Genomic DNA, 26146 nt, shown 5'->3' with positions numbered 1-26146 from the left:
TCAGGCCCATACTCAGAGTGGCCCAAGGTCACCTCACAATCCTCATCAAGCACTCCCCCAAATCCCAATGTCGAGCCTTTTACAGGTGCCCCAGGATGTCTCTGGGGAGAATTCCCTTTAACCAGAGCCCACAATATATGAGAAATGAAGAAACAACAGGAAGATACTCCTATTTGAGTCATTGCAGGGTGGGTTCCTGGCCTCTTATCTCTTCTTGTTCTCTAAAAATGAGAGGAAAGATGCCTGTGAGCTAGGTCCCCTTTGAGTAGCTTCGGGTCCCACAGAGCTGGGGCTACACATCACTGGTTAAAAATAACAGTTTAATAAGAACCAACAAGGGTGGCACGGGAGGCTCAGCGGTTTAGCGCCGCCTTCCGCCCAAGGCCTGATCCTGGAAACCCGGAATTGAGTCCCACGGCAGGCTCCCTGCATGGAGCCTGCTTCTTCCTCTGCCTGTGTCTCTGCCTCTCTCTCTGTCTCTTATAAATAAATAAATAAATAAATAAATAAATAAATAAATAAATCTTTAAAAAAATAAGAACCAACAAGACAAGAATGCATCAAAATGCAGGGATAGGATGTTTTCTCCTAGGGCAGCACAGGTGGCTCAGCGGTTTAGCACCGCCTTCAGCCCAGGGTGTGATCCTAGGGACCCGGAATCGAGTCCCACGTCGGGCTCGCTGCATGAAGTCTGCTTCTCCCTCTCTCTCTCTCTCTCTGTCTCTCATGAATAAATATTTTTTTAAAAAAAAGTTCATTTAAGAATGTTTTCTCCTATACATTCTAAACAGGGGACCAAAAAACTCTCAGAGCTTGAAAGGACTCATGACATCATGCTAAGTCAGGGCAGGCAACTGGTCTCCCCCAGAGCAGAATTTCCCACCAGAACTTGTGGACTTCCTTTATAAGGATCCAGACCCCACACTGTGGGTGTCAGCATCAGGACATGACAGATGTGGGAAGATGCACACCTGACACATTCATGTTCACCTCCACCTGGGCGAAGGGACTGACCTCTCTTCTCAGATGATGAGAATGACTGGATACCTGCCTTCAAGGTTCATGGGTTGGGTGGATTGGAGTGGCGGACAAATGGGAATGAGATGTACAGGAGGGAAAGATGACAATGAGAAATCCTCAACCTGACAGGTGAGCTCCCAGAAAGGACCTGAGATCCAATCACCAGCCATGTCACCTTGCCATGCTCACCCAGCCAGGAGTTTCCATGAGACACATATGCAAATGCATGGGGATCTCCCAAGGATATTACTCAGCCATTAGAAATGACAAATACCATTTGCTTCAACGTGGATGGAACTGGAGGGTATTATACTGAGTGAAGTAAGTCAATTGGAAAAGGACAAACATTATATGGTCTCATTCATTCGGGGAATATAAAAAATAGTGAAACATAATAAGGGAAAAGGAGAGAAAGAGTGGGAAATATCAGTGAGGGAGACAGAACATGATAGACTCCGAACTCTGGGAAACAAAAAAGGGGTGGTAGAAAGGGAGGTGGGTGGGGGGATGGAGTGACTGGGTGATGGGCAGTGAGGGGGGCACTTGGCGGAATGAGCACTGGGTGTTATGCTATATGTTGGCAAATTGAACTCCAATAAAAAAAAAAAAAGGATTCCTCTTGGGAATGAAGGGCCTTGGCAAGATTCACACCACCATTCTTTTGTCTGTGATTAAATTTACTTTATCCCAAATATAAATGACACACAGATACTCAGAAGATAAAGAAAATGTAAGAAAAATGAAAATAAGGAAAATTACCTATAAGTCTACCACACAGACTACTGGGAAATTTTAGGGTAATTTTTCTTATCTTTTCAAACATACTAGAAATTTTTCCTTTAATTATCAGTATATATGCATCTAAGACTATTTTGAGTACATGAAAGCATTTCTTGGTGTAAAAACTATATATTTTTCTGCATTTCCCTATTTTCTTTTTGTGGTAAAATGTGCAAAACAAAATTTTCAGTCTTAGCAATTTTTAAAATTATTTATTTATTTATTTATTTTTAAGATTTTATTTATTTATTTATGAGACACACAGAGAGAGAGAGAGAGAGAGAGAGAGAGAGAAAGAGAGAGGCAGAGACACAGGCAGAGGGAGAAGCAGGCTCCATGCAGGGAGCCCGACACGGGACTGGATCCCAGGTCTCCAGGATCACACCCTGGGCCGAAGGCGATGCTAAACTACTGAGCAACCCGGGCTGCCCTCTGTCTTAACAATTTTTAAGTATTATAATTTCTTTTTATGATCCTATTTCATTGAATAAAAACCTCTTCAGTGTCATTTAAAATTTTTTAAAAGCAAAATTCAGTTCCAACTTCATTCAAGTTGTGTTTATTTTCATCTTAAAGGAAAATCAATTTTTGTTTTCCTGATTTGAGAAAAATAGTTGTTTTTAATGAGATTGAAAAACTTTCTTTCACTCATTCTTTTTAGTTTAAAATTATGTTACATTTATTTTAATGTTTTGATCATTTCTTTTTTGTATCATTTTGTATCATTTCTTTTTTTTTATTGGAGTTCAATTTGCCAACATATAGCATAACACCCAGTGCTCATCCCGCCAAGTGCTGCCGCCCACCTCCCTTTCCATTACCCTTGTTCGTTTCCCAGAGTTAGGTATCTCTCATGTTTTGTCACTGATATTTTCACTCATTTTCTCTCCTTTCCCTTTATTCCCTTTCACTAATTCTTATATTCTCCAAACGAATGAGACCATATAATGTTTGTCCTTCTCTGATTGACTTATTTCATTTCTTAAGCAGATACGTAGTACAATTTAATTTTTGGATTTTAAAAGTTTTTTTTGAAGATTTATTTATTTTGAGAGGGAGAGAGAGAAAGAGAGAGAGAGAGAGAGAGAGAGAGAGAGAGAGAGAAAGCAGGAGGAGGGGCAGAGGAATAGATTCCCCTCCTTCCCTTCCTGAGCAGAGAGCCTGATGTGGTGCTCCATCCCAGGACCCTGAGTTCATGACCTGAGCTGAAATGAAGAATCAGACATTCAATAGACTGAGTCACCCAGGTGCCCTGAAAGTTTATTTTTGTATACTTAAAAAATTATTTCAGGATCAAAATAAATTATTGAAATAGTACTAAATAATACTATCTTATTTGTGCACACTGCTCTTTAGCTTATAAAATTTTTTTGTTTGTTTATTGAAGCATTATTTATAATAGTTAAGATATGGAAGCAACCTGAGTGTCCATCAACAGTTAAGTGGATAAGGGAGATGTGGTATATACACAGTGGACTATTATAGAGCCATAAAAGGAGGAGATTATTGTGTTTGAGACAATATAGGTGGGTCTAGGGGGTATTATGTTAAGTGAAATAAGATTGAGAAAGACAAATACCATATGATATCACTCATAAATGGAATCTAAAAAATCCCACCAAATGAATAAAACAAACAGACAAAAAGCAGAATCAGGCCTATAATACAGAGAGCACTATCCTCCTGATGGAGGATAGTGGAGTTGGGGGTTGGGTGAAGGGGAGTGGGAGATACAGGCTATCCGTTATGGAATGAATAAGTCATGGCAGCAATGTGTTGGTTTATAGGGACAGATGGTAGTTACACTTGTGGTGAACATAGTATAAATTTGTTGAATCGTTATGTTGTACATATGAAGTTAATGTAACATTGTGTGTCACATATACTTAAATAAAGCAGACTTTAGAAATGTTTTCTTTAATTAGAGAGGGAGACAAACCAGGAGAGACTCCTAACTCTGGGAAGCAAACAAAGGGTTGCAGAAGGGGAGGTAGGTGGGGGGAATGGGGTGACTGGGTGACAGGCACTAATGGGGGCATTTGATGGGATGAGCACTGGGTATTATACTATATGTTGGCAAATTGAACTTTAATAAAATATTTAAAAAAGAAATCTTTTTTCTTTTTTAAAGTGTATTTTCATTGAAGTATAATTAACATATAGTTTTATGTTAGTTCAAGATGTACAACATAATAATTTAACAATTCTGCAATGGAATATTACTCAGCCATTAGAAATGACAAATACCCACCATTTGCTTCAACGTGGATGGAACTGGAGGGTATTATGCTGAGTGAAGTAAGTCAATCGGAGAAGGACAAACATTATATGTTCTCATTCATTTGGGGAATATAAATAATAGTGAAAGGGAATAGAAGGGAAGGGAGAAGAAATGGGTAGGAAATATCAGAAAGGGAGACAGAACATGAAGACTCCTAACTCTGGGAAACGAACTAGGGGTGGTGGCAGGGGAGGAGGGCGGGGGGGTGGGGGTGACTGGGTGATGGGCACTGAGGGGGGCACTTGACGGGATGAGCACTGGGTGTTATTCTGTATGTTGGCAAATTGAACACCAATAAAAAATAAATTTATTATTAAAAAAACAATTCTAGACATTACACAGTGCTCACCATGGTGGGTGTAGTCATCACTTGTCACCAAACAATGTTATTATAGTATTATTGCCTCTATTCCCCATGCTGTGCTTCTCATCTCTATGACTTATTTATTTTATAGCTTTAAGCTAATCCCCTTATCTATTTTGTCCAACCCCCTGCCACCTCCCCTCTGACAACCATCAGTTTGCTCTCTGTATTTAAGAGGCTGGTTTTGTTAGTTTTATATTTTAGATTCCACATATATGTGAAATCATATGGCATTTGTCTTTCTCAGTCTGACTTACTGTACTTGGCAAAAGTGCAAATGGCAAGATGTCTTTTTTATGGGTAATTTTCCATTGCAGACAGATGTCACATCTTTTTTAAAAAAATATTTTATTGATTTTTAGAGAGAGAGAGGGAGAGAGAGAATGAGCAGAGCAAGAGGGAGAAACAGACTGTGTTGAGCAGGGAGCCTGAAGCCGGGCTTGATCCCAGGACTCTAGGATCATGACCTGAGCCAAAGGCAGACACTTAACAGACTGAGACACCCAGGTGCCCCAGATGTTGCATCTTATTTATTCTTTCATCTAAGATGGACCCTTGAGTTGCTTCCATGTCTTGGCCATAGTAAATAATGCTGTAGTAAATGTTAAGAGTGCATGTATCTTTTTGAATATATATGCCACATCTTCTTTATCCATTCATCTGTCAAAGGACATTGTGGCTCCTTCCACAGTTTGGCTATTGTGGACATTGCTGCTATGAACATTGGAGTGCAGGTGTCCTGTCATTTCACTACATCTATATCTTTGGGGTAAATAAGTTTTTTTTTTTTTTGTTTTTTGGGTAAATACCCAGTAGTATAATTACTGGATCATATAGTATTTCTATTTTTAATTTTTTGAGGAACCTACATATAGTTTTCCACAGTGGCTGCACCAGTTTCCATTCCCACTGACAGTGCATGAGGGTTCCCTTTTATCCACATCCTCACCAATACTTAAAAACCCCTTAGTTTTATACCTGGATACGCTTCTACCACTTTATTAGTTGTAAGACTTTGGATAAGTCACTCAATCTCTCTGAGACCAAATTTGATAATTTAAAAAATGATGCTACCTCGAAATCATAAAGTTCATGGAAGAAAACAGAGAGTAAGCTTTTTGACATTGGTGTAGGCAATGATTTTTTTGGACTTGACGCCAAAAACAAAGGCAACAAAAGCAAAAATAGACAAGTGGGACTACATTAAACTAAAATCGTTTTTACAGCAGGGAAAGCACCAACAAAATTAAAAGGCAACCTACAATTTGGGAGAAAATATTTGCCAATCATATGTCTGATAAAGGATTCACATTAAAAATATATAAAGAATTAATACAATTCAATAGCAAAAAAAACCCTTCCAAAGATGATTAATAATAATAATAATAATAATAATAATAATAGGTATAGGATTGAATAAACATTTTTTCCAAAGAAGACATCCAAATAGTCAAGAGGTACGTGAAAATGTACTCAACATTGCTAATCATCAGGGAAATGCAAATCAAAACAATAAGATATCACCTTCACCTGTCAGAATGGCTGTTATAAAAAAGACAAGGAATAACAACTGCTGGTGAGGATATAGGAAAAAGGGAATCTTGCGCACTGTTGGAGGGAATTTAAATTGGTAAACCATGACCATGAGGCAGGAGTTCCCCATGAGCTCATTCTAGGAAGAGAGCCTGAGCTTTCAGGTTTGGGGGTCCTTTCCTCATCTTATGAAAATAATCACAGTAATAACAGCAGTGACCATGATAATAGCTCATATTTGACAGTCTGCTCCATACCAGTCTTTACCTGTTCTGCACACACATAAACTTTAAACCTGACTCCATCCATGGGGGATAGGTACAGTGATTATCCCCAATTTACAGACAAGCAAATTGAGGCATAGAGAGGAGAAATAATTTCTTACATGTCAGATGTAGTCAGTGGTGAGCTGGACCTTGAATCCACATTATCCCAGCTCTTCTGTGTAAGCTCTCAACACTCTACCTACTGATCATGAAAATCTGAATGTCCACTTTCTTCACACTTCCCCTGCTCTCAATGAGGGCCCCCTCCCCCATCTCTCCCCACATCTCCATGCCCCTCCACCATCCCAAGGCCCTGTACATCACAACTCTCCAAAGGTAAAGGTAAAGATCTCTCCAGACAAAGAACAAATCCTGGAGAGCAGTGACACATGACGGCACTGACCCATGGAGAGTTCAGAGGGCACCAGTGAGCATAGGTGTGGGATCACTAGCAGAAAAAAGATTAAAGCCAGAAGTTTCAAGGAATGGATGAAGCCAGCTGCCAGCTAAGAGTCCATGAGTAGAGCAGGGCAGAGAAGGGATGGATGCCATTGGAAGAGGAAAAGACAGAAGACTGGACATTTAGAGAGGAAGAAACAGCATCTCTTATCTCCAGAAGATCCTCTTGGAGCCTCATTTGGATAATAAGTCTCCTTTCCTCCTTGTGGATGAGAGGACTCAGATCCCAGTGTGCACTCTCCAGCTTATGTCACTAAGTCTGGGCAGACTCACCTCTAGTCTTCTGGGCTGAAGCTCCTAATGGCAACAGCAGCAGCAGCAGCAGCAAGAGTTCTAGAGCAGAAAAAACAGCGAGAGAACAAAGAGAGGAGAATGGAGCTCTAGTTTCAACTTCTGATGGCATGGTCATTGCCTCCTGGGGAAGTGGCTCTGGCCCTGCAGCCCACAGCTTTCCAGCATCATCCACAAGGCTCTGGTACCTTATGTAGAATTGAGGACCAGGCCCATTACCTCCCTCTCCCTGGACTCCCTGAAGAGTCATTCACTAATGGATACCATCCTCATGGAGACTTGGTGCTACAGGTAAGGGGACAGAATATATTCAGACAGCTGATGTAAGGGACAAAACTTAGAAATGCCAGCCTCTCCCAATGGAGGGGGTAAATCTTGAAGCACAAAGTCCTCAGATTGCTGTTCTCTGCCCATAGACAGGTTCTTTGTTCTCTGGCAGTGGCAGAAATCTACCCTGAACATTTCTCTTTCAGGAACACTTCCCCTCCCTGTTCAACATACATGATTCATGGCCCATGAGAAGAGTGTGTGTTGAGGGATCAGAGAGCCCCAATCCTGAGTCCCAGCTCACAGTGGCATTGGCTAGGCAGGAAGTCCTGGAATCACGAGAGGGGGAGCTGATGACAGGTGAGGGGTGAGAACTATGGCACTGGCAGGTGGAACCACCATCTCCTGATTAAGTGACCTTTCCAGGTGCAACATCTGTGGTTTCTATGGTTCCTTCCAAGTGAGCTCCTGGCCCTCCTACAGCACACTGAGGGCACAGCCTTTCCCTTTCTCTCCCAGGCTGGTCCTGAGCAATGGGTCACTGGACAGGCCTCGTGGTATGAAAACCATTGCAGGTGGGAAGGAATCTACCCCACAGGCAATCATCACCTGGCCAGCTGTTAAAGTCTGTCATTCCATTCATGGGAACCTTATGAAAACCTTTTAATATCTCAGGGCCTTTACAGGATTTTCCTATAATGTGCCCAGCATTAAAAAAAATCATGTTCCACACACCAGATGATAAGAAATGTGGTTATTTTCACAACCAGGAAACAAATTACAACCAATGAGGACAATATATAGGAACACTTAATTTTCTATGTAACAGGTATTATCCTAAGCATGAAAGGATAGAAAGGCTAATCAGAATTAAGCTGACCTTCCCATTATGCACCATTATTGCCCTTTCAACCACCCAAAGTCTATGGACTAAAGGATGATGTTTTTCTTAGCTCATTAGCATTTTCAGAGAATTTGGTTATATACCCTTGTGAAAAACACAGTATAGGTGACATGATGGTTAATTTCATGTATCAATTTGGTGGGGCTACAGCATGCAGGCATTTGGTCAAACACTAGTTTAGATTTGTTGTGTGGATGTTTTTTGGATGAAATTAATAGTTAAATCAGTAGACTCTGAGTAAAGCAGATTACCCTCCATAATGTGGGTGGGCCTCATCCAATCAGTTGAAGACCTTAGGAGGAAAAAGACTGACTTCCTCTGAGGAAGAAGGCATTCTGCTTCCAGATTGACTTCAAACTTGAGATGTAACATCAAGTCTTCCTGGGGTCCCAGCTTGCTGGCCTGCACTGCAGGATATTAACTTCCCAACCTCCACAATCTTATAAACCAATTCCTTAAAATGAATGAATCTCTCTCACACCACACACACACACACACACACACACACACACACATTATATTGGTTCTGTTTCTCTGGAGAAACTGGACCAATAGAGGTAGTAAAATGAGAAGTCTTTGTTGGATGGGCTCTGGGAATAAATTTTACTGATTTTCTCCTTTGAGACAATATAAATGAGCCAATATCCTTCTTAAAATCTCTTCCCTTTGTCCTTTATAGAAAGTGGGAAAACAAATCAGATCATCAAGAACACAGAATATTCTCTAACTGGATAGAGTTCCCAGATAGCTCTAGTAATCTGTCATTATTGTTATAATTCTACCTACCTGGGAGCAGTAGATTTCTGTTTTTCATGGTGCAAGACACCAGCAAGCCCAGGCACGGAGGACGTCTGGTTTTGGTCTGCGTGTGTTACAAAAACTTCCTGTTTTAAGTCTTATTTGGCCTCCAGAGGATCTGACATAGGAAACCACTGGTCTAGATCCTTTCTTTCCCGATAATCTGTCCTATGATTAACTTCTCAGAAATTCACTTCTGTTTTTATAAGTATTTGCATAGCATTACTGGGTGTTTGTATTGAAAGCCTCCTTGAAGGTGGTTTTTAAATCTTTGTGGTATGGGAAGATGTGATCCTGTGTATTATAAGAATTTCCCAATGTGAAGAATTACTCTGCTGTTCTTTCTACCCTATGAAGACCTTGGATTAGAGTGAACAGAATTATCTATTTAGTATTTGTTAAAAGACAGTTTTTGAAAAAACATTTTATTTATTTATTTTAGAGAGAGAGAAAGACAGAGAGAGAGAGAGAGAGAGAGAGAGCAAGTGAGAGAGAGATCCTGTGCGAGCAGGGGGAGGTGCAGAGGGAGAGGGAAGGAAGAGAATCTCAAGCAGACTACGTGCTGAGCTTGGAGCCCCACACAAGGCTGGATTCCAAAACTCCAAGATCATGGCCTGAGCAGAAATCAAGAGTTGGATGTATAATGGACTGAGTCACCCAAGCACCCCTAAAAGACAATTTTATTAATGTATAATTGCCTTATGGCACTATATTAGCTTTAGATATATATACAACATAATGATTTAATATCTTATATATTGTGAAATAATCACCACAATAAGCCTACTGGACATCCATTACCATACATAACTGCAAATTTTGTGTGTGTGTGTGTGTGATGAGAACTTTTAAGATCTATTCTGTTAGTGATTTTCAAATATGCAATAAAACATTATTAATTGTAATCACCATGCTGTACTTCTATATCCTTAGGACTTAGTGATTTTGTAACTGGCTGAATAATTTTCATATACATATAAAATTCCATTATATATATAGACACCACATTTTATTTATTCAATCATCCACACCATGAAAAATGTTGTGCTACATTCCACTGGCACCCATGATTTTTGATGAGCAATAACAGCTTATTCATATGTGAAATGTTTGTTCCCTTAGTGATGAAGCATCACAATGTCTCATTACTTTCAAGATTTTTTTCTATGTATTTAGTCATTAAAAATTTGATCGTGGTGTATCTTGGCCCTAATTTGTTTAAGTTGATTCTGTTTGGAGTTTCCTAAGCTTTTTGAATCTATATGTTTTCATCTTTTGGAAATTTGAGAAACTTTAATCATTTTTTTCTCTGAATGATTTTTCAGTTCCATATTCTCTATCTTCCTTTGGAATACATTTAAAAAAATTAAATTCAAGTAGCCAGGGACACTTGGGTGGCTTAGTGGTTGAGTGTCTGCCTTTGGCTCAGGCCATGATCCCAGGGTCCTGGAATTGAGTCCTGAATCAGGCTCCCCACAGGGAGCCTGCTTCTTGCTCTGCTTGTGTCTCTGCTTATCTCTGTGTCTCTCTCATGAATAAATAAATAAAATCTTTAAAAAAGAAATTCAAGTAGCCAACATATGGTACATCATTAGTTTCAGATGTAGAGTTCAATGATTCATCAGTTGCATATAATGCTCAGTTCTCACGGCATCATGTGTTCTCCTTAATGCTCATCACCCAGTCACCCCATCCCCTTCCTTATCCTCCACCCATTCAGCAACCTTCAGTTTGTTTCCAATAGTTAAGAATCTCTCATGTAATTCAATGACAGAAATATTAGACTTTTTTTTGTAATCCCATAGGTTCCTGAGACTCTGATAATGATTTTTAGATTATTTATATATTTATTTATTTATTTAACAAAGGGAGAGAGAGAGAGAGAGAGAGAGAGAGAGAGAGAGAAGCAGACTCCCCACTGAGCAGGAAGCCTGATGGTGGACTTGACCTGAGCTGAAGGCAGATCTTTAACCGATTGAGCCACCCAGGCACCATTGATAATTTTTTTTTCTGTAGTTTATTTTGTCTGTCTTATTCAGATTGCATAAATTATGCTGTTTTGATTTCAGGTTCACTGATTCTTTTTTCTCTCTTTTGTCACCATTCTGCTAGCAAGCCCATTCAATAGAGTTTTCATTTCACTTTTTGTATTTTTCAGGTCTAAAGTTTCCATTAGGTCTTTGTAATCATCTGTTTCTTTATCAAAGTTCTGTTTCTTTGCTGAGTCTTTCTACTTTTTTCATTTGTTTCAGAAAAGCTTGCTGGTAATTGCTCATTAGAACATTTGTTTTTTAGATTTTATTTATTTATTCATGAGAGACACACAGAGAGAGGCAGAGACACAGGCAGAGGGAGAAGCAGGCTCCCTGTGGGGAACCCAATGTGGGACTCGATCCCAGGAACTCAGGATTATAACTTGAGCCAAAAGACAGACACTCAACCATGAGCCACCCAGGTGCCCCATGATTGGAAATGTTTATACCCAAATTTCTTAAAGAAATTTTTAAAAGATTTTATTTATTTATTTGAGAGAGAGCTAGCAGGAGCAGGGTTGGTGGGGATGAGGGGCAAAGGGAGAGGGAGAAGCAGATTCCCCACTGAGCAAGGAGCCCATGGTGGGGCTGGATCCCAAGACCCTGAGATCATGACTTGAGATGAAGGCTGACACTTAGCCTACTGAGCCACCTAGGCATCCCCGTTTAAACTAGTTTTTAAAATTGTTTTCTTTGTGGTACAATATATAAAATAAAAGTTGTGATTTTAACCATCTTAATGTATACAATTCAGTGGTACTAATTACATCGGTAATAATTTTGTGCAATCATCATCACTAATCCTAAAATGTTTTCATCACTCTCTGCAGGAGCTCTGTATCTTGTAAGGACTAACTCTCCCATGCCCTTCCCTGGCCCCCAGTAGCCTCTAATCTACCTTCTGTCTGTCTGTCTTTTAAAATTTTTTTTTAAAATTTAAATTCATTAGAGCACTTTTTATGATGGTTACTATAAAATATTTGTCAGAGAATTCTAACATTTATATTATCTCAGTTTGAGGTTTTCTTGGTTCTTGGTGTGACAATGATTTTTTTAAGTTGTATCCTTGGTCTTTATGGTTATTATGTTTTGAAACTTGATTGTATTAAAATCTCTTTCGGCAGACTCTTCTGACTTCATGCTGGGAGTTTTAAAAAAAATATGTGTATATGTATATATATATATGTATATATTTTGTATGCTTTTATTCGAGTTCGATTTGCCAACATATAGCCCAGCACCCAGTGCTCATCCCGTCAAGTGCCCCCCTCAGTGCCCATCACCCAGTCACCCCATCCCCCCACCCACCTCTCCTTCCACTACCCCTTGTTCATTTCCCAGAGTTAAGAGTCTTTCATGTTTTGTCACCATCTCTGATTTTTCCCACTCATTTTCTCTCCTTTCCCCTATAATCCCTTTCATATTTTTTATATTTCCCGTATGAGTGAAACCGTTTGATGATTGTCCTTCTCTAATTGACTTACATGCTGGGAGTTGAGGGAAGAATGGCCGTCTTGTTGCTGGCACATGAGGATGGGAATGCAGACTTTCCTCTTGGCCCACTGACACTCCTATGTGGGAGGGGTACCTTGTTGCTGCCCACCCCCCCAAGTTGGAAGTTCTCCCTCACTGCCAGGCATCTGAGTACACTTCCCTGACATGGGTCGTGGGGGTCATAGGGATACCTTGTTACTGCTCCCCACAGGACCTCTACTGGCATGAAGAAAGTCCCAGCTCCTTTTCTGCCACAACCCCAGGGAATGGGAAGGAATGCGTCATCACAGCTGGGCAAGGGTAAAGGTCTGGGCTTCCAGACATGACCCTTGCTGATAGAAAATAAGTGTGGGGGGGATTCCTGGGTGGCGCAGCGGTTTGGCGCCTGCCTTTGGCCTGGGGCGTGATCCTGGAGGCCCGGGATCGAGTCCCACGTCGGGCTTCTGGTGCATGGAGCCTGCTTCTCCCTCTGCCTCTGCCTCTCTCTCTCTCTCTCTCTGTGACTATCATAAATAAATAAAAATTAAAAAAAAATCTTTAAAGAAAATAAGTGTGGGGCCAATTTTTCTCTGCTGTTTGGTTGGAGTAGGGCAGTTACTGCTGAAATATTTTCTATTTTGTTATGCACTACCTTTCCTGGTCCTTTGGGTAGGAAGAACTAGCTTTTCCTGGGGAAATTTTTTGTTGTCTGCATCTGCCGGCATTTTTAGGTTGCCGGTCTCTTCAGTTCCAAGCCTGGGATAGATGAGGCTAAACGAACTTGAGACTCACCACTGCATAGTTTTTTGGGTCCCCAAGGTCCCTGTTCTATCTTCCTTCCCTCTATCTTTTTTTAAAAAGGCTTTATTTATTTATGAGACACACACAGAGAGAGAGAGAGAGAGAGAGAGAAGCAGAGACACAGATAGAGGGAGAAGCAGGCTCCATGCAGGGAGCCTGACATGGGACTGGATCCCGGTCTCCAGGATTACACCCTGGACTGAAGGCGGTGCTAAACCACTGAGCCACCTGGGCTGCCTCCTTCCCTCTATCTTCTAGAGTGCTAATTTTGTTTTGTGTATAAAATGTTTATATATAATTGAGCTGTGGTTATGTTTTAAAATAAAGTTTTTACCACTATGTACTTTGTTCTCAGCTTATTCTTTAGTCAACAATATTTGAAGAGGTTTTTCATGTCACTATATATAAATTCACATCTTTCTTTTAGGCTGCTGTTGTATATATGTAGATTACAAAATACAGTTTGCTTTTCTCCTTTTTTATGCAAATTTAGATGGTCTTCTGTTTCCTATTGTTATGATAATGTTGCAGTGAATGTCTCAAAAACGCCATTAGGAGAACATTTTTATTTTTATTTTATTTTATTTATCATTTATTTTTTTTTAGGAGAACATTTTAAAATTTCCTTAGACTAGCTATCAGGTGATTTATATACTGGGTTACAGTGCATATATATTTTACATTGTAATAAATTCTGCAACTCTTCTATTTAATGAGACTGTATCAAATTGCCCAGGTGCCATAGGAGAGGGTCAGTTTTCCACACTGCTATCATATCTTTCTTTATTTTTCATTTTTAACATGAAAAATTTTGGTGATCTATGGCTTAAGCGATGTCTAAGTTCTGGTTAATCATTTATCTCATTTAGAAGGAAATTAATAGAAGAAAGACACAGGGACTTATAATTGTCAGGAAGGCATGTTCATTATATACTCGTGGATAGGAAAAAAGTCAGACTTCAAGAATATAGGCCAGTCCTTCTTTTTTTTTTTTAATTTTCATTTACTTATGATATTCACAGAGAGAGAGGCAGAGACATAGGCAGAGGGAAAGGCAGGCTCCATGCACTGGGAGCCCGACGTGGGATTCGATCCTGGGTTTCCAGGATCACGCCCTGGGCCAAAGGCAGGCGCCAAATCACTGTGCCACCCAGGGATCTCTAAGCCAATCCTTCTTGAGGATGTAAGGTTCTTTTATTGATAGAATGACACAGCAAGTCTAGACAATCTGTAAAGGACATTTCACCTTTATAATTCTAAGTTTCTATTTGACTATTAGGAGGCTTAGGGCTTATAGATGTCTTGGAATCTTGAAATTATACATTATCAAATGTTTTCATCTCTCTCCCCCCATTTGGTGGGTAAACAATTTATCTTAACATACTATGAATTAGGATCTTATTAGCAGTGTTGTTGCAATTGTCATATGTCTTTGTATATTCATGGTGCTCTTTGTGACTTATATATTCCGATCTTTTGCACACTTTATTTTATTCACTGTATTTTTCTTACTGACTTTAAGGCATTAAAATCATATGTGGGTATGTATGTATCCATATCTAGATATCTTTTGTTAAACAATGCAAATTTTTTTATTGTATCACATGCGTTCAGACTTTGAATATGGTGTTTTTTGTCAATATAAACATTTTTTCTCTCTGGAAACTTTGCCATCTGCTTTATTTCTGAAGGAGGGTAAAGGAAGAAGAGAAAATATTCACTTGAATTTGAGAGGCAACTAAATTAGAAGGAATATTACCAAAAATTTTAGGCCTCAAGCCATTCTGGTCAATAATGGAATACTGAAAATTCCTAATTTGAAAAGTCAAGAGATAAATATTTTTCCAGAGCAAGAGCATCCATTTTCACAAAGACAAAAAGAGAAGAAACAAAAACCCCAATAGCACCAGATGAGGTTTTATAAGAGAAAATAAGGCCAACTTTCTCCTTGCAAAAGCAAAATGTTAATAAAAATATAGTTATAAATCATAGTTGTATTGCTTCTTTTTAAAAAAGTATTTCATTTTCTTAAAAGCAAACTCCAATAAAAAATATACAAAAAAAGCAATCTCTACACCCAATGTGGTGCTTGAAGTGACCTCCCCAAGATCAAGTGTCACATGCTTTACTGAATGAGCTACCCAGGCATCCCTGGTCTTAGTCTCTTGATTCAACCCTTGTCTTACCCTTAACAGGATCTCCAGGAACCCAAAAATCATGTGCATTATTAACCGGATACAATCCAGCTGCCCCTTCCAAACTGGAATCTGATCGCCTAGCTCAGGACTGCCCCCAGGGATGGGACTCTGTAAACAAGTCGACAGGCAGGACAGACAATGTGAGTGAGGATGCACCAGTCAAATAGTCATACCACTCTGTATGGGGTCCAGGATGATCTCCACACCCTGTTCATTGTATGGTTTGGGGCCACCATGGGCAGGGGTATCTTGAAAAACCCATGTCACTTGATGTTTCTGCATGTCCAGGCTCACATTGATAACAAACTGGGTAAATATCAATCCTATTATAATTGTAATAAGGATGAAATTGAGTGTGGTGTCACCATAAACTTATAATTTCATTTTGGTCCCGGTTTTTTCATTTACTGACTAAACGAATTTTGCTTTAACCTTGCCTTGGACATGTCCTTCATTTTCTAATATTTTAATAATTTTGGTGGATTTTAATGTACCTGGAATTTGTTCAGTAAATAATTTTTCCTGAGCAGCCTGGGTGGCTCAGTGGTTTAGCGCCGCCTTCGGCCCAGGGCCTGATCCTGGAGATCCAGGATAGAGTCCCATGTCGGGCTCCCTACGTGGAGCCTGCTTCTCCCTCTGCCTATGTCTCTGCCTCTCTGTCTCTCTCTCTCTCTCTGTTTCTCATGAATGAATAAATAAAAAATCTTTTAAAAAAAGTTTAATTATTAAAAAAAATAATTTTTTCCTAAATGAATACCCTGTTGTCCTGACATCATTTATTGAGAAAATCTGTGACTTCCCTAACTTCACATGCAATGTTTCACACATTAATTTGAAATGCAATCTCTGTGGCACCTTGCATTGCTATATATGACATATCCTTTATCTTGTTTCATTGACTTATTTTCTGTTCCTGGAACAATCCCACACATTAAAAAATGCCATGTTTTTGTTTTTATAGATGTTATGAGGCAGATCTCTGTATGGGCTTGAATAAGGAGAGATTTCACATAGAAGGACTATTGCAACAAGGAGAAGATTGTGATCTCAGAAACCCATGAGCATCTCAAAATCATACAGGAAAATATTTTTATTTTATAGTGTAAAGGAAGAAGCAGAGAGAAGTAAGCAGCATCTTCGGAGGGGAAGCTAGACAAATAAGGGGAAATTATCAATGTGTTGTGACAAAAAGAGGGTCTTGCTGTGGTCAGCCAATTCCCAGGAAAGGCTGATGGGGAGGGCATGTTCCACTTTTTTGGTTACTTGCTCAGAGTTGAGGGTAAGCAGAATTCAGAAGCCTGTAGGAAAGAGGGGACAGATTAAAGTTTGGCCAAGATGAAGCAGAGAGTAGGACATGGGACATTGTGAGCTCCTGTTCACTTATTCTTCAAGTGAACTGTCTCCTCTGTCACATTTTTTTCTTCTATAAACACCTGCTGGCTAGTTTACTAAATTCCATGAAAATGTTTTGGGACTTTGTATTGCATTGACTGTGTAATTGAATTTGGAAATAATAGCTTCTTTACAGTATTAAGACTTCCCCACCCCACCAAACTAACTCTCTGTCTAGGTTATGATTTCTTCCAGTTACTCTTGATAGTTTTCTCCTTGAGAACTTCATGCATTTCTTGTAGGATTGTTCTCAGGTAATGTGGAAGTTTTAGTTTTAAATTTTAAATAGCGCTTTGTATTTTAAAATTTGTTTTTCCCTTGATAGGAAAACCATTGCATTTTTAATGTTGACCTTGCTGTTGGCATGTGATTGGACTGTCAGTATTTTTCCAGTGAATTCTCTGAAGCTTTCTTGGCAGACAATTATGCTTTCTCTGAATAATGACTGCTTTATCTTTCTTTCAGGTACTGGTGACTCTTATTTTTTTATTTCCTTTCCAAGGGAATGACCTTGAAGGTAGCATAATGAATTGTGAGCCTATTCAAGTATTGATTTTCAAATTATTTTGAAATGAGTATTTACCATGGGGAGTGTGAGATTGCTTCACAAGTCTGCTTCTTAAGCAAAAGTAAAGGCCCAATGGCTACTCAATCAGAATCTACAGTTTAACAAAAGATCTAAGCTGTTCTGGATACATAAGGAATTTTAAGAAGCACTGTGGGCAGAAAACCAATTAAAAATTAGAGTTGGACAGCCATTAGAAACGACAAATACCCACCATTTGCTTTGATGTGGATGGAACTGGAGGGTATAATGCTGAGTGAAATAAGTCAATCAGAGAAGGACAAACATTATATGGTCTCATTCATTTGGGGAATATAAAAAATAGTGAACGGGAATAAAGGGGAAAGGAGAGAAAATGAGAGGGAAATATCAGAGATGGTGACAGAATATGAGAGACTCCTAACTCTGGGAAATGAACAAGGGGTGGTGGAAGGAGAGATGGATGGGGGGATGGGGTGACTGGGTGACGGGCACTGAGGGGGGCACTTGATGGGATGAGCACTGGGTGTTATGCTATATGTTGGCAAATTGAACTCCAATTAAAAAAAAAAAGAATTAGAGTTGGAGTATGTCATGCCTTATACTTCCCTCTTCAGCAACTATATTCTTGCTTTTTCCAGGAGAGGGCACCTTATTTAAAATATTTACAAACTTATTTTTGATAACAAGTAAAAACATGAACTTATTTTTGTTATAAAAAATATAACACCACAAATGCAAGAGATATCTGATTGATCCTCACCTTGACCTAATCTCCCTTAAATAAGCATTCTCTATTATCAACAAATTATCATTTGTTCTGCCAAACATAGAATCTCTAACTGAATTACGGAAGTTAAATAAAAGTATATCTGTGTATTGTTTGTCCTTTTTTAATTGACTTACTTCACTCATTATATGGTTTAACTCATATGGGGAATATAAAAAATAGTGAAATGGATTAAAGAGGGAAGGAGAGAAAAATGAGTGGGAAATATCAGAGAGGGAGACAGAACATGAGAGACCCCTAACACTGGGAAACGAACAAGGGGTAGTGAAAGGGGAGGTAGGCGGGGGAACGGGGTGACTGGGTGATGGGCACCGAGGAGGGCATTGAAGGGATGAGCACTGGGTGTTATACTATATGTTGTCAAATCAAACTCCAATAAAAATATACAAAAATAAATTAAAAAAGAAAATTAAGGCAAAAAGTCTATCTGTGCAAACATTAAGATGTTAATAAATCTAGGCTCTTAGAATTATACAGCATTGTACTACAGACACCCAACAACTTGTACATGGAGATTTTCCATGTCAACATAGGTAGAAGTGATTTGATCTTTGTGTCTATGGACTGGCATTCCTTAAATCCAAGATAACTTTTCATTTTGCCATTTCTTATTGATGGTTCACTTGAGTGGTTTATATTTTTCTGCCTTCCAGTGATTCAGTGAATATAATGAAGTCATCATTTCCCTGAGCCCCCTACTTCAGAGGCTTTTAAGAGCAGAGAAGACTGCACACACTCCTCTGGATGAAGAGCACCTTTATTAGCGGGGATTCAAACCTTTGTGGCTGATTCTTGGAAGCTGGAATCCTTAGAATCTGGAAACTGGAATTTTGTGACTCGAGGAGCCTGGGCACAAGAAACCCCTGCCTCCTGTACCTAGAAATCCAAGACTGGGTGTTGGGGATTCTATGAAGCTGGGAAGTGGGAGTTCTGCATGTGGGAGATGTGAGGAGTTGTAAGAATGAGCCTGAAAAGGAATTGGAGAGAGTCTGATAATGGGGAAGACTGGTCTGGGCCAGAGGGATACTCCAGAGTGGTTGAGGGGTCCTGATAAAAGAATGTGAGTGCCTGATGGTGGGAAGAGGGGTGGGGTCCTGGAGGAGCAGCTAGGTGGGAGAAATCTGGAGCAGTGCTGGAAGCAGTCAGGGAGGATAGGAGAGGGTTTTGAAATGAGAAATGATATAAAATAGTTTGTCTAAAGTGTAATAAAGAGCAAATAGCTGAGCCAGTATTTGAACTCAGGCCAGTACAAACTGAATTTCCCAGCTGTAAAAACACCCTAGGAGTGTGTTAGAAGGTCATTCTGGGATTTCTGCTTGGGACTTTGTTCTGTAGGTTCTTTTTGTGGGGAGGGCCTTGTTTTCAGGGACATTTGCATTTGGGGAAAAGTACTGTATACTGTCTGCTTCAGGTAGGCATTTCCACATAGTGAAGTGGGGAGATCATATTGTGAGTAACTGAAAGTTGTTCACTCCTCCTACTTAACCGATCCAAAGGATATTCTATGTCTTGTGGACGATTAACAGTTTCCAGGAAAAGAGATTGCTGCAAGAGTAACTAGTATGGAAAATATAAATGCACCAAGGAAAGATCTGGAGAAGCCCTTCTAGATGTGAACACTTTATTTTTTAAATTATATTTATTTATTCATTATATATATATATATATATATATATATATATATATATATATAGAGAGAGAGAGAGAGAGAGAGAGAGGCAGAGACACAGGCAGAAGAAGAAGCAGGCTTCATGCAGGGAGCCCGATGTGGGACTCAATCCCGGGTCTCGAGGATCATGCCCAGGCCAAAGGTGGGGCTAAACTGCTGAACCACCAGGGCTGCCCTAGATGTGAACACTTTAAATTGAAAAGTAGGTAGTTTTACACATCATGTAGATTTCTTTCTTTGTGGTTTGTAGCAACTTAGAATTTTTTTTATTTTTCAAATCACAAATATGTGAATATTCTTTTTTAAATGATGTGTTTTTTTTGTATATATATTTTTTATTGGAGTTCGATTTGCCAACATATAATGTTAACAACGTATAGATAGGGGCACCTGGGTGGCTTAGTAGTTGAGCCTACCTTTGGCTCAGATCGTGATCCTCGGGTCCTGGGATTGAGTCCTGCATTGGGGTACCCACAGAGAGTCTGCTTCTTCTGCCTACGACTCTACCTCTCTCCGTGTGTCTCCCATGAATAAATTTAAAAAAATCTTTAAAAAAAACCCAACAACATATAGATACAGAAAAATAAGAAACATCTCCCCCATATCCTATGGCTGCCTCCTCCAATACATAGGCACATGTGGACATAGATTTTTTCAGGGGCTTTACAAAGGCACTTATGATTTACACTTTGAAATGTACTCACTAACTTTCCTAAACATTAATCTACATACATCATAAAATATTGTACCAAGCTATAAGAATAGAAGTGTTTTTAGAACTCAGCCAGGTAGAGTAGTTGAAATATAAAAGACGAAGAAAGCTCAGTAGAAAGATAGCAAGTATTCCAGGGATTGTTAAGACGTAGAAGCCAGACACAAGAGGAGTATTTCAAAACGGGGGAGGCAAAGATGGCATCCAGTACTGCAAAGAGTATCAAATGCTAACAGGAATGCTAAGAGGATCAAAGGATATTTATTAAGTGGAGAACATTGGAGGCCTAAGATAGAGCTCTTTTGGTAGAATGATGGAGGCAAAATTTGGGTTTGAATATCTGGAGGAGGATGAAGGAAGAATCAAATATATAAAATTAATATTTCAGAGTCAGAGAAAGGTTTAGCATATTGCAATGCAGGTGGAAAGGATGCTTTTGAGAACATGCGAGCAAATATACTAGAGAGGAAATGTATGATCAGTAATGTGAAGTTACTGAGAAGCCAAGAGGAGTGCAGGTAGAGGGGTTAACCATAAAAGATAGGAAGCATATTTTGTCTATCTGTGGTAACAAGATGGAATAAGGAGACAATGAACAAGATGCCAAATGATTGGTGTTTTTGAGAGTGCAAAATTGATCTTGTTTCTTGTCTGCTGAGTCATGTTTTTGATATGAAGAAGTAGGTAAGAACATCTGCTGGGAAGAGGAAAGAGTTAGAAGGATGAGATTTTGATGAGTAGAGCATTTGGGAAGGAACGGTTTTAGAAGGAGGACAAATAAGTTGGGGAGAGATGTGCAGATGACTTGCCAGTCAGGGTGAGGGGGCACTGAAATTAGGGGAAAGTAGAGGAGGCTGAAGACCTTGCATAATTTACATAAACTCTGTAGGTCTCACTTTCTTTCTGGAATGACATTGCACATAAAGGATGTGTGGTGATTCTGTGCTTTTTGTGCATCACTGCTCTAGATCATTAACTCTTGATTATTTAGCTGACCAGGGTTCCTTCTCTGCTTACAAGTATCCATCTTTTTATCTTCTCACCAAATACAATTAAAAACCATATGAAACATGTCACATGAAGTGGGTGCTGTACAATTGTGGGAAAAGAGAACAGTCATGTGCAAAGGTCAATATGAGCATAGAGTGTAAGTCCAGGAAGACCTCCTTTCAAGACAGAGAAGTGCCTTCAAATGAGTCCAGGGGTAAATCAAGTGTGAGACATCCAAGAGCATTGCCCATTATACATCTAGGTTGTCTAGTGAGGTAGGCATGAACTTCTCAAGGGGATTGGTTAGTGAAGTGTTCTGGGAACACTGCAAAATCTTACCACGCTGTGTTTGGAGGCATCAGACGTGGTCCCACTGAAAAAGTGTACTTCTCAGACTTGGCTTTGGTTTTCCTGACACCCTTGAACTATTTCTTGTATTGTTCTTGGACCTGCCGAGGCAAATCACTCTTGGGTCAGCTCACTGAGGGGACTGAGGAGGGGACGAGTCCCAGGTGAGAGCTGGGCAGTGATACTTGATGGCTGAGGAGGCAGTACACGAGGAAAATGAAGATACCCTGCAGGCTGTTGATGATGGTGAACAGGTAAGTCATGATGTGGGCAGCTGGACCCACTTGCAGGATGCCCAGGCACCACGCGCAGCCTAAGATGAGGAGCTGAGCTGTGGCTTTAAATGTCAGCATCCTGGGTAGGAAGAGAAAGGAGGCTCATGATGCCTACACAAAGAGCAACACAACCAGAGCTGGTTTCATATCTCTTGCATAGATGTTTCTGACTGAGTTGTGATCGACTTTGATCTTTAATTGTCAATGATTCCCTAAAAAGAAACACTATTTGGGTCCAGGATGGCATTTTGACTAGGACTGAGGATTATGATGACACTCCAGAATGTGAGTTTCAAAAAGCTCATGATGTTTCATGAAGACCCCTGATTTTATACGACCAACATTACCCAGAATGTTCTGTGCAGCTGGCTCTAGGCTGGGGCCAGGGGATTCAAAACAACAAAGATAAGACTTCTGTTTTTATAGGCCTTAAAGTCTAGTGGAAACCTCAAAACAAATGATCACTTACACCATTTGCAAAGTGAGTTACTTCTGCTCAGGTCCAATCTAGGGCTGTTCTTGTCCTCACCTTCTCCATGAATGAGCCAGGACATGCTTTGCCTAAAATAGAGGCCACTGATTCTGTGAAAAGTTGAGGAGAGCAGAGGGCATTTCCAAACTCTCAGATGATGTGATATGTGGATGATGAAGCTGAGTTCACTGAGTGCAAGGTAAGGGGAAGGCAGAGGGCAGAGCATGCACGAAGGTGTGGGCATGATGGAGTGCAGTGGTTCTGGAAACTGCTATGTGATTTCCTGAATGTGTTATAAAAAAAAATTGATGGCAGGATGAGCACTGGGTGTTATGCTAAATGTTGGCAAATTGAACTCCAATAAAAAATAAAAATAAATAAATACAAAATTGAAAAAGAATAAATAAATAGGGATGAAAATAAAAAAGTTACAGAATAATTAAATAATTAAATCTTAGAGACTTAAATAAAAACAGTCTCTTTAATTAAACAATTTTCCACCAGGTAGATGTTTTTGGAGTGGTCACAGACTCTTCTCTGTCTATCACGATCTGGTGAAATTAAATTACTATTGGTTCTATGATGGCTATGGTCATGCTGGAGAAAAGGACAGTGGGAATTTGCATTTACCAGGTGGGTGTTCCATAAAGGTGAGGCATGGATGCAGCAGAAATGGCCACGATTATGGCTAGGACTCCATAGTCCACAGGGAACATGAGTTTCTTCATGAGCCTATTCACACTGGAGTAGTTGACCACTTTCAGATTGCATGCAGCGAGGAAGAAGTGCAGATCCTCCAGCAGCATCCAGTTGAAGGAGGCCAGGTAGAGATAGTGTAAGGCACCTGTGATGATGGCACACAACACCTAGGGGAGGAGAAAGGGTCACCAGGAGGCATTGTCAGAGAGGAGGGTGGCCCCAGGACCTATTCCATACCTTGCCATTGGAGAGATGCTCATGTATATGGTCGAGTTGTCAGGGGAGGATTTGTCTTCTAGTTCATTAGTCAATGTGGAATAGGCTACTTACCCCTCCAACCCCCTCAGAACCCAAGGCCATTTTATTAAGGTACTAATGCAGCACAGGTCCATAAACTGAGCATCCCCTGTTGCAGGGCAGGGGTACCTCTGCAACAGTGTCAGTACCTTGATTTCAGTCTGGTCGATGGCCATGAGGAAGAGCAGGGGAGCCAGGTACAGGCAGATTGAAAGCTGCAGGTGGAGGGATGTGCTGGTGGTATGGATGGCTTTGCACAGCAGGAAGGTGAGGGCTGCCAGGAGGAGACACAGCAGAGAGAGGCCCAGCTCCAGGTAGGTGATTACAGTCAGCACAGGACCCTCCTTCTGAGACTCATCAAAGAGGGGATCACAGTCACACCTTTAAAAGCATTCATTTGGGGAATATAAAAAATAGTGAAAGGGAATAAAGGGGAAAGGAAAGAAAATAAGTGAAAATATCAGTGAGGGGGACAGAACATGAGAGACTCCTAACTCTGGGAAATGAATAAGGCGTAGTGGAAAGGGAGGTGGGTGGGGGGCTGGGGCGACTGGGTGGCAGGCACTGAGAGGGGCACTTGACGGGATGAGCACTGGGTGATATGCTATATGTTGACAAATTGAACTCCAATAAAAAAATAAAAAAATAAAAAAGCACAGACTAGAATGGGAAAACTTAAAACATTAATAGTACCAAATACCAGCAAAATGGAGCAATTGGAACTCTCGTATACTGCTGTTTGAGAATATAAAAGATAACTACTATTTTGGAGTGGAGTTTGGGAGTTTTTTTTTTCAATAAAGTAAACATACACTAATGCTAAGCATACACTTGCCATATGACTCAGCAATTCCATTTCTGGGCATTTACCCAAGAGAAATGAGAACAAGTGTCCACAAAAGCAATGTTTAAGATTGTTCATATCAGCTTTATTCATAGTAGCCCAAACTGCAAGCAATGCAAATGCCCATTAACTGGAGGACAGATAAACAACTTGTGGAGTAGTGTATATTGGAATGAGATACAGCAATAAAAAGGAGTGAACTATTGTTACATGGTAACATGGTAATATCTGGAGACTCTCATAGAATGTTGAGCAAAAGAAGCCAGGCACAAAAGAGAATAATTCTACTTTACTGAATGACTCTGGGACAGTCAAAAGGAAACTGTAACAATAAAATGAGGTCTGTGGTTTCTTGGGACTAGGGATGGGAACACGGAGAGGACACCGAGGGTCTTTCTGAGGTGATGGAATGGTTCTATAGCTCAGTGGGTGTTGTAGTACAGGATCTTTACAATTGGGAAAACTCATGGAGTATATGTACCCTTATAACCTGATTTTTATTGCAAATATATTGAACCCATAGAATTCATTTTTTTAAAAATTAATTACCTGACGGTCTGATATCTAGAAGAGAAGTAGAGCGCATATTAATTCAGCAGTACCTGTGTGACAGGATAATCCTCCTTCAAGATATCAAGACTTTAATATACTAGGATTTTATTTTGATGCTGAAATTTGTGGATCACTATGTTCATTAGTTTTACATGTTGCTCTCCTGGAAATGATGCTTCAGTCCTACTCAGGTGAGATCACCTTCATGAGGATTTGTACCAGGTCAGCTAAAAAATAATATTTTTGGGCTGGGAAAAATAACACGGATCACAAAAGCACATGCAATGATCTGTCTCCCCTGCTTCCCTCCCATTTTTCTCTATTGCTAATGATTCATTACAAATCCTAGTACTTACCAAGTTTTAAAGAAAATCCTTGTTTGTTTTTTTTTTTGTATATTTTTTATTGGAGTTTGATATGTCAACATATAGTATAACACCCAGTGCTCATCCCATCAAGAGCCTGTCACCCAGTCACCCCATCCCCTCGCCCTCCTCCCCTTCCACTTCCCCTTGTTCATTTCCTAGAATTAGGAGTCTCTCATGTTTTGTCACCCTCTCTGATTTTTCATAGAGCTGATTACTGTGATAATGGAGCTATTTTCCAGTTATTCACTTATGCATATTTCCAGAGTTCCTTCTATGTGCTAGGCACTGGGGTACAGTGGTGAGAAATACCTTGTTTACCCATGAAGTGTATGGTTTGTGAAGAGTGACTATAATTTTTCACAAACCCTTGATTTATATTGCATTTGTCTACAGGTCTGTCTGCCCACTGGAGTAAAAGCTCCAGAAGACAGAGGCTATGCTTATTTAGTGTTGGAGTCACAGTGCCTATCATAGAGCCCAGAGCAGTGGTAGACAACCAAATCATGCCTATGATGAAATTATTGTCTGAATACTACTAAGAAGTAGGATTTACTTTTTGGACTACTACTTGAAAAGTTTTAAAATTAAAATACACTTATGGAAATATGCTTGAGATTAATGAAAAAGAAAGATAAAGGAGAAGAAAAGCCATTGGCATAATATACCACCTATGCCATTGGCATAGGTACCACCCCACAACATGCTTTTCTGTTTAAAACAAGTTGG

At 39.9% G+C, this 26146-nt stretch overlaps 1 protein-coding gene across 8 annotated transcripts in view; it reads right to left on the bottom strand.

Moving 5' to 3' along the window:
• Positions 1-9145, bottom strand: part of LOC112908104 (adhesion G protein-coupled receptor E2-like) — a 32778-nt gene extending 23633 nt beyond the window's left edge. For 2 of the 8 annotated variants that reach the window (XM_072721368.1, XM_072721371.1), the window contains exons 1-3: positions 8952-9139; positions 8417-8567; positions 6977-7036 (exon numbers count right to left, since the gene is read on the bottom strand). In XM_072721368.1, the coding sequence (XP_072577469.1) occupies positions 6977-7036; positions 8417-8537 (181 nt within the window). In that variant the 5' untranslated portion in view covers positions 8538-8567; positions 8952-9139. Of the gene's footprint in view, positions 1-6976; positions 7037-8416; positions 8573-8951 lie in introns of all 8 variants that reach the window. The other 6 variants (XM_072721370.1, XM_072721372.1, XM_072721366.1 and 3 more) reach the window with 5 other exon arrangements.
• Between the last annotated feature and the right edge of the window lie 17001 nt (positions 9146-26146).

The sequence above is a fragment of the Vulpes vulpes genome, chromosome 9 (genome assembly GCF_048418805.1).
Source record: "Vulpes vulpes isolate BD-2025 chromosome 9, VulVul3, whole genome shotgun sequence".
Lineage (NCBI taxonomy): Eukaryota > Metazoa > Chordata > Mammalia > Carnivora > Canidae > Vulpes > Vulpes vulpes.
Note: the sequence above shows the minus strand (reverse complement) of the source record. Positions and strands in the feature narration are given on the sequence as shown.